This window comes from Eurosta solidaginis, chromosome 3 (assembly GCF_040869045.1).
Source record: "Eurosta solidaginis isolate ZX-2024a chromosome 3, ASM4086904v1, whole genome shotgun sequence".
Lineage (NCBI taxonomy): Eukaryota > Metazoa > Arthropoda > Insecta > Diptera > Tephritidae > Eurosta > Eurosta solidaginis.
The window spans coordinates 75,557,389-75,567,176 of NC_090321.1; the positions used below are offsets into that span (position 1 = coordinate 75,557,389).

At 36.5% G+C, this 9,788-nt stretch overlaps 1 protein-coding gene and 1 long non-coding RNA gene across 3 annotated transcripts in view; both read left to right on the forward strand.

Moving 5' to 3' along the window:
• The window catches only part of LOC137243987 (uncharacterized), a 54,947-nt gene extending 49,643 nt beyond the window's left edge, over positions 1-5,304 (forward strand). Inside the window, exons 2-3 of the long non-coding RNA XR_010950712.1 lie at positions 4,144-4,529; positions 4,589-5,304. This is a non-coding gene — a long non-coding RNA (uncharacterized lncRNA). The remainder of the gene's footprint in view (positions 1-4,143; positions 4,530-4,588) is intronic.
• Positions 638-3,482, forward strand: LOC137243983 (uncharacterized). 2 transcript variants are annotated; one of them, XM_067772367.1, is made up of 2 exons: positions 638-3,291; positions 3,346-3,482. In XM_067772367.1, the coding sequence occupies exon 1, from the start codon at positions 875-877 to the stop codon at positions 2,153-2,155; it is 1,281 nt and encodes a 426-aa protein (XP_067628468.1). In that variant the 5' UTR covers positions 638-874; the 3' UTR covers positions 2,156-3,291; positions 3,346-3,482. The 2 variants fall into 2 exon arrangements, with proteins under 2 accessions (XP_067628468.1, XP_067628469.1); XM_067772368.1 differs by having other exon boundaries at positions 638-2,958; positions 3,037-3,482.
• Positions 5,305-9,788: the final 4,484 nt, after the last annotated feature.

Below are 9,788 nucleotides of genomic sequence, written 5' to 3' on the forward strand. Positions count from 1 at the left end.
CAAATCAAACTCCTATATGACACTACTTTATTTTCTATGTATTTTTCTTGTATTTTCTCTTATATTTTTTGTCGAAGGAACCAAGAAGGTTTCCGTACTGGGGCCCTATTCAGTAACTGTTAGTTTTAGAATGTACCCTTTTTCTTCATATAATATGTATGAAAGAAAAATATACATTTCAAAACTCACAGTTATTGAATAGGGCCCCTGGTGTAAGTGTGTGAACTATATTTAAAAAAAACTAACGAAAAACAAGAAAAATACAACGTAGTTCATTAAAAGCAAACAAGCCGGTTTATATTTCGATAGGGTTTTTTGACACTAAGCCGTTTTTTCTTTATTTTTTCTGACAAATGAAAATTTTGTTTTTAGTTTCAAAATTTTGTGCATAAAAACACAACTAAATTCAAAGCTTAAATTGTGTGTGCAAATGAGTTTTCAATAAGTGTACATTTTTCAGTTTTTAATAGTTAAGGAATTGACCTCCAGATTCTTGTGTTACACAAATATAGTGAACTTGGTTGCAGAAATTCAAATTAAAAAGTTTTTCACAATAATTTGAAAAACTCTAGGTTTTTTCTGCATTTTACACTTAAAGGAGTCCCTCCGTTATAAATTAAATGATGTATATTGGAACGATTTTCCGTCATCCCTTGTCAAATTTGGTTTTGAGACAAACCGGTTTCGGCGTTGTGCCATCGTCAGTGTCGATTTTCGTTCTGATCTGTTGAGACTCGAGACCGTAGAGCTAACAAGAAACAGCAAATTGGTATCTTTTGACATAAAAGATTTATACCCATCTATACCACTATCGGAGACTTTGGACATAGTTAGCTCAACAATAGTTCATAACACAAAAAACAAAGTGAAAAGTATGCAAATCACAAATACGCTAAGAACCACTTTACGTCAAAACTATTTTCAATTCAACAATAAAATATATAGACAAACAAACGGTCTTGGAATGGGAAGCCCCACATCAGCAATTCTTATGGAAGTTTTCATGCAAAATCTGGAAGGAAAGTACATACAGGAGCTGAAGTCCAAATTAGGCGTGTCATTTTATGCTAGATACGTGGATGACATAATATGCGTTTTAACTACTAATAACGAAGAGCTTGTACTGGAGTACCTCAACAAGCAGCACGGAAATATAAAATTTACAATGGAAACCGAAAAAGACGGAGGAATCAACTATCTAGACCTCACGATAAATATTGATAAAGAAGCCAAAAGGTTTAACTATGACATATATAGAAAGTCAACGGCCACCGATACAATAATACACAATACCTCAAATCACCCTCAACAGCATAAAAATGCAGCATTAAGGCACTTGGTACATAGACTTGAAAGAACACCGCTTACACAAGAGGCATATAAGAGAGAACTTGAGGTCATATATAATATCGCTGCGAACAACGGATATAAAAAAGCACTAGTAGATAAGCTCAGAAGGACAAATGGAGAACCAAAAAGAAATAATGAAAAGGAAAATAATAGCTGGACGACTATGACATATACTGGAAAAGCAACATATAAATTGGCAAACTTCTTCAAAAAATACAACATTAACACAGCATTCAAAACATCGAACAATCTAGGGCGAAAACTAAGAACTAACATTAACTCAGAGGATCGGTTTAGCAGCCACGGCGTATACAAGCTCACCTGCGGATGCCAGCATAGTTACATAGGACAAACAGGACGGCAAATAAGAACAAGGTTCAGAGAACATATTAGAGATTACAACAAAAAAATACGGAATCCAAACATTATACCCGAGTCTAACTTCGCGAATCACATGGTCGAGAATGAATGTTCCCCAGCAAACATCAATAAAACAGTTAGGGTTCTTCACATACAGGAAAAGGGCCGACGTCTCAACGTACTCGAAAACATGGAAATCTACAAACAGAAAACATTCGACGGTAGAATAATAAACGAACAGATAAACACAATTTCTGACACAATATTTGAGCCTTTAAAACTTGTTTACAGGAAACAACTTAATCACACAGGTACAGCAGACAAACACACAACAACAAATAAACACAAAACAATTGACACACCAAAACAAAAAATCGACAAAGAAGGTCAAACGACTAAAATCACAGATTTCTACCTACCCCAGTCAGCCACACAAATCGATTAGTAAACCACCCTCGGTTCTAAATGAACACACAGCACATACAAATAACTAAATATACACAAGCATCAATTTGACAATACCTGCTCATATACCTACGAACTATAAATACAGGACAAACGACAACAACAGATCAGAACGAAAATCGACACTGACGATGGCACAACGCCGAAACCGGTTTGTCTCAAAACCAAATTTGACAAGGGATGACGGAAAATCGTTCCAATATACATCATTTATCCACCCTGTCGGAAAATCAACCAAACAAGATAAGTCAGTTATAAATTAAACTTTTAATGAAAATTAATAACTCTGAACTGAACACTTTTCGCCATGATATAAAATTAAAATGCTGTGGAACAGGAGCAACACACATACCTACATACATAAATAAGAATTCCATGTACTTTTTTTTGTAAATTCGATGGACAAATGTCAAAATCTTACTGCGCCGGAAGTTGATGTATCAAATCAAATAAAAAAGGTTATAATCAGCTGTTCGATGCGGCCACCTTCCCTGCAAAAATCGTGTGACCAAAAACGCACACAGCCACACGAATTTTTGACAGGGGTGACGATTTGGAATGAAAAATTCTCCAAATGAAATAGCATGTTGACAAATTTAGCTTTGCCACAATGTATCGTGCTCTCTCGCACCTACTATATTCATAGATATTGTGAAATATGTAATTTTTGTGTGGAAACAAATTTTCAGCGCGTCCGCCATTTTCCGCTAATTGAGCTGCAGCCCTGTGCTAATTTTGGAGCATTAAATTAAATTAAATTAAAATAACTTAGCGATGGTGGATGTAAGTGTTTGGAAAGTGAATTTAATATGTATTTATGTTTGTAGTTGTACAATATTACAAATTCTAATATTTTTCCAGAAAACAATTGTTGCACCTCGTGCACGTCTCCAACAAATGGAATCGACAACACAATACGCTTCGTTGCCTGGAAATCGAGCACAAATGGAAAACCTCAACAGCCAGGTTATCCTCTACAACAACCAGATGCACCACATGGTTACGTGGGTCAAATGATGCTACCAACACAACCTGGACAGGCGCCGATGCCCAGCCAACCACCCAAGCCGGGTTAACCCCCAATACCCGGATACGTCCGGACGTCCTGGTTATAATGTATGCTAATACAACTAATATATTTAAAAATTTGCTGATGATTATTTTCTTTAGCAACCACCTGCACCTGTTACTGGTAAATATCAACAGCCGCAACAGTATGATCAAGCCCAACGCCGTTTAGATACCGATCAGATGCCAAATCCGATAAGCGTTATCATTGAAAATCAAAATAGCGCTGGTGGTGCTTTTATTACCACCATTGGTGACCACAAAATATGTGGTAGAAGATCAGGGTAACTCTTCGCCACGTTACGTTAGGTATCGATAATCGAAATTAATGTTTTGTTTGGCAATTACATTGGCTAGTGCATGCTCTCCAAAATGTAGATCCTGATCGAAAGTCACACCCAAGATTTTAGAGTGTAAGACAGTCGGTAGGGCAATTTCATATGGTCGACATGCGACGGCCGCCATGTTTTAAATACGGTCACCGATGATTTGGTTGGTGACAATATCAGGTTTCGCGAGGCGACAAAACTGGAGAGATTAGGGAGATAGCTCTTTATTTTATTACAAAACTCATCGTTGTAGGAAACAGTAGCATAGGCGTAGAAGCAATAGTGACTCCTGGTGGTAAAGGTAGCTATTGATATGTAGAAGTTAAACAGAAGTTTGAATATGAGTTTTTTTTAAGTATTGCAAAAAAGTGTTGAGTATTTTTAATATCTTACCAGGTACCTTCGTACATGTTTTTAAGAACGAAGAATAAAACCTATTCAAACTCAATTTTCACCAGGACAAAGCCGCTGAGACTTCGCTATACTTTAACATACAATACTTTACCCCATTTTAGCACAACTATCATTTTTTGATTTTATTGAATTTTGTAAAATGTTTCTTCCTCTACAGTTCCATTTCCTCATTCGATGGTACATATGGATTTCGCATTTTCTCCATCAATAACTGTGACAAGGTGGAAGAAATCTATGCGCGTAAATCGCAACATATTATCTTGGTCGAGCGTTTCTTCAATAGCTCTCTAGTGGTGATGGTGACAGCAGAGAAACCTAACTGTTTACAAATGTTACACTTAAAAAAGAATCAAAATATCTGCCATTGCATCTACGGCTCAAATACCCACAGTATATGAATGAATCGAACGCACCCAATTGTCTGCCTAACGGATAGTATACATATTCATCAAATCGAAAATATTGCACCAAACGAACTGGGTCTGAATACTGAAACAGTACACATATTCAAAATCGATGAGAAGGCTGTGATGATGGTATAGGGTGAGTTGTTGAATAACATACGAAAACCACTTTAACCCATCTATATATTTGCATTACAGCTAAAGCTTTACAAACAGCAAAAATTGCTGGCGCCAAGCAATTGGAAAAGTTAGTGAAGCATTCATCACACTGTACGGATGGTGCAAAGTTATAAACTGCTGTTGTAACTGCTGCCACCGACACAACGATCATCTCTACTTCGCCGAGTAGCGGCTCGTCCGACTATCTATCGAAGACAGGATAACCATATCTTTTGCCAACACAGGTTAGCGATGTGCTTGCATAGGAAAAGATTTCAATTGGAAAACGAAACCCAATTAAGCGAGTTTATGTTATTATTAAAGTACTTACTTCTTTTTTATATGAACTGTATTAATTTAAGCTACAATTTCATGTACATATAAAATAAAGTATGTCGTGGTACGATTGCTGTTGGAATTAGATTTGAAACCAATCAATACTTCTGCTAAGGGTTGCAGAATTATTGCTGGAATGATTAGATTTAGAACAATAATAAGTCTGACTCAATTACTAGTCCTACATTTTTAAATTCATATTTTGTTTTACTTTATTACTTACAAATTCAATTATGACAGCAATCGGATTCCACGACACCTTTGAATATTCTTGATCAGAAAAAAAAAAGAGTAAATCTAATCTGAATTTCTAATTAGCTTTAAGTTAGAGATTTAAATTGATTCAAGTAATTGGAGTTTTTTCTAAAGCTTAAAATAATTTTCTGCTCGCTTAGAAAAGATTTCAATTGGAAAACAAAAACCAATTAAGCGAGTTTATTTATTATTAAAGTACTTACTTCTTGCTTATATGAACTGTATTAATATAAGTTCCAATTTCATGTACATATATAATAATATTGAAAATAATAAATATTGAAAATAATAAATATTGAAAGTTCAATTTTTTTGGCTCATATTTTTAATCATATGGCTGCTCCAGGTAAAGTAAATCTGCAGGTAAAATTCATGTTATATGGCGGTTATATAAATGGTAAAACCGCAGTAAAATTGATTGTCAAATCACTTGAAAATGTAGAGTGAAATGACGGAGAATATGACCGCCATTTGATGAGCATTGTGACGTGTGTGAGCAGCACAGTACTATGCTCACATCCTATAGGTGGGAGCGGAATGCATGATCACATTAATAGGAACGAAATGGAAAATTTGGTCACAAAACCTAATCACGCCATGCAAATGTGACTATGAATATAACCGCTGGGAAAAGTTACAATGACAGTAAAATGACTAGTCAAATGACGTGGAGCGTTTTTGCAGGGTTGTATCGTTCCGCCATGCAGACAATGACATTTACTTTGAGAAATGACATTTTTAAGCACTGAACACACCAAAAACTAAGAAGCTGAACGCTCGCAACAGAGTTGCATTGTGCTTTTGACTACATTAGGCATTCGATTAGCCTCTAATGAAATAATTATAGATTCGAATTTTGTAGGGAAGATTGAGCTCAATAAGCGTCTTAATGTAGAAAACTGCCTTTATTATTCATTAATCCGTCTGTGTGAAAACAGTATAAAGTTTACAATGCATGCAATTATCGCACACCCGCTTATTTTATTCAATTTACAGATATTAGGGGGACTCATGTAACCATATAAATGCCTTATAAAGTGTGTAAACGTATAAATTTATCAAGTGCGTAAACGAGCTGTCAAATTTTGTATGAAAAATCATTTATACAATTTGTATAAATTTACGCGCACATTTCATTCACCCCTATTACGGTTGTCAACGCCAACCATCACTTCGTATCGTCGTCGACATCACGTCGTATCAACATCAATGTCACGTCAATGCATAATTGGTATTTACTAAGGCAATGTTATGATGGAATTATAGAAGGTGACAGATGTAAGCAGCTTCTCGCTCTAACCCCGCCATCTTGAACGCCCTTAGAAATAAGAATGTGGTCGCTTTACAAAACTCCTTTTTTATTCAGAGGAAAAAATGTATGTAAAACTATACAAATCGTGTTTTTCTGAAAAATATACAACGCCATTACTTTTTTTCTCAAGTTCCGTTTTGTGTTGCCTTTTATATGATTAGAACGTGTGACAATTCTTATTTAATAATTTTGTTTATTTAAACAAAATTATTCAAACTCGCATATTTTCTGCATTAAATGATGGTAAGATGTTGCAATATTAATATAAAATCGATGATTAATGTTTTAAATATATTTTTGAAGCTTTCCTTGTAGGTTTCGCGGGAATTCTTTACTTTAGCTCACAACCGCTAAAACTCGTCCAAAAATATCGGGGAAATTTAGACAAATCATTACAGATTCAGAAATAGCGAGGAGTAAGAGTGCAGCAAAACAGCTGCAGTACCTTATGTTGAAGTAGTGGATGTTATAAGTGTTAGTTCTCAAACAGTATTTTCATATTGTAAGGTATTTCACTAATTTTAGTTCTCCTTCTTTAAGCGACTAGTAATTTTTGGAGGAGTTTTCCGACATTAAAGGTCCTTTGCAAGGTATTGGCGATACGTTCTGGCACCATTAAGCAACTAACCCGACCATCCCAAGACCAATTGATACGAATACGTAGAACCTCCATGATCATCCGACTCCCCAATTCCATGAAAAAGACTTATCCGTCTCTCCACTGTCTACCTCTAAATTGTTCTTAGCAACCTTTACGCGCATTTGGGCAGGGAAAGTTTATCCACTTCACCACAATTCTAGATGTCATCTGAAGTACCAGGTTCTAGCAAAAAGAGGCCCACCAAGCTACTTTAACCACAGAACACAAAATCAAAGGGGACCCATCGTGATCGACGGCAGGCATATCATCAGTGCGGACGTGCGCATTCTTATAGATCCAACAATCGACAATGACCTCGGTTTCCACGTAACATACAGTTGATGATTTCTCCACTTGGATCTCACATCTACTCTGCCAAAAGGAAATTTCCACCTCATGTTGTTGTCGTTGTAGCGATAAGGACACTCCCCGAAGGCCTTGGGGAGTGTTATCGATGTTGATGGTTCTTTGCCGGATGCAGATCCGGTACCAAGCCCGACCATCTCGGGAACAATTTGTTATGACCACATGCAACCTTATTAGCCATCCCGCCCTCCCACCCCCTAGATACATGAGGAGTTCGGGGCGCCAGAGCATCGGCTGTTAATGAAACAGGATTCGCCACGCATACATGAGGTTGATAATTGGGTTTGGAGAAGCTATATATTGCGCTGGCAACCTGAAAGCGTTGCGCTACACAACCCCTTAAATCTGATATTTTAGTCGCCTCTTACGACAGGAATACCTACCGCGGGTATATTCTGACGCCCTAACCCGCTGGGTGTACTCATGTAGTGGTAGCACAATTCTCACAATGCGACTTGTAACTGATTTTGCCCTGTTTTTATATTTATCTCCTTTAAGCTTTTCATTCGCGTCAGTCATCGAAATGAATGACTGAGCAGCTTTCTTTGTGACCTGACCGCTAATTTTGCATCATTTATTACATATTAATTCTGACGGATTAAAGATCTCAACAGAAATGCGTTCAGAAGTTGGCATGTGTCATAGAACGAACTCTGTTTGAAGAACTTTTAGTAGTGAGCTCTGGTGGCAGTACCTCCAAGCAAGCACTCACATTATAATGGTTCCGAAAAGATGGTAAAATGAACATAAAAAGATTCGAATTTATTTTGAAACACATCATGTTCCTTTAATGTCGCTTGTTACCAAAACGTATCGGCTCTACATATACCGGTAAAGGACCATCAATATCGATAACCCTCCGCAAAACCTGCGGGAAATACCTTTACCGCTACAACAATACCAACAGCCGCGAGTATAATCGCACGATTTTTTGCTCCAAACTTTATCCTAACATATATTATAAGTTCTTCTTATCTCAGAGAACACCTCGTTGGGCCGTTGGAAAAGGGGCGCCGTATCCGAAAATTTGAAATAAAAGCAAATTTTTATTTTATTTTTAACAATAAAATGGAACTATAATTCAACAGGTCTCAACATTTTAATACATGGAGGTGCGTAACAAAATAATTGACCTTATGACTTTCTTGGTTGTTTGGTTGGTGGCTATGCTGCCCGGTCGGAGAGACCTCGCCCGCTCTATCGCCATTTTTATGCACATTGTGTTCCCATGGAACCAATTACGTAATATATGCTGTGTTTGTTTTACTCAAACCATTTGGTTAAATCAAAATGTCTCCTGGTGTCTTTAATGGAGCATTTGATACAACCATTAAATCGGGTAGCACAAAACAGATTTTAGTTCGATACCTAAAGTCATAGTGTACCTAGACAAGTGTGTCAACTAAGCGATAAACGTCAAAACTACAAACAGCCTCGCTCACCTGATGCAAATCTCAGGTCTAGAGTTGCACTTTTGGTACGTAAGAGTACTTCAAGCTGACTTGCATTTGATAGTTTAATAAAACATTGTAGTATTTACAGATGAAATAGTTGCATATATTTCCGCGGAAAAAATACTAGAAGATTTGTAGCCTGCAATAATGCGAAAACACACGGAAAGCAAAATTTATTTAAATTAGAGTCAAAATATAAAGCGCCACACGTGTAACATGGAAAAATTTAACTTCTAAGGCTGTTTACACAAATGCATAACTTGCTAACCTAATATAAACGCACGCAAGTCATTTTCTGTCAAAAATTTCTCATGCACATAAATCTTGTATGAGAGCAAGCCAAATTGAATTTGCTGCGTGAAAACCTAACTCGATTTCCAATTTTTGTTCTGCGTGACATTTAGATTTGACTTTTGCACACATGCTTTACATTGTCGCAACGCATTCTTATTTGGGTTAGGGCAAAAAACGCCGGTTGTATGCGTGCGCTAAAAAAACGCAGTGCGGTTTTATTAGGTTGGCATGTAAGTGCAAAATTATACAAACGCTTTGGTCGCTTTAAAGCAAAGATAACGTATGGCGTTTCATTGTTTTTCGTATGGCGTTTCCAAAGCGTAAGCACGCGTAGCTGTAAATGTCTCCTGCAAATAAAATGGTGCTGCAATTGCAAGTATGCCGCCGAAGCAGTAACATCGTTTTGTTAAAAATGTCGCCATAATTACACATTCGTTTAAGTGTAAAACGGTTTTGTGAAAAAGAAATGTGCTATGTAAAGTAAAATTTATAGATTTTGTTCAATTAAAATTAACTTTTTGTCTAATTATAAAGGCATTCGTGTATAAAAAACATTAATAATATGCAACATTAAAATTGAAT

Bases quoted from the DNA above. Each gene is read 5' to 3' on its own strand.
- LOC137243983 (XM_067772367.1), top strand. From the start codon at position 875: ATGCAAATCACAAATACGCTAAGAACCACTTTACGTCAAAACTATTTT.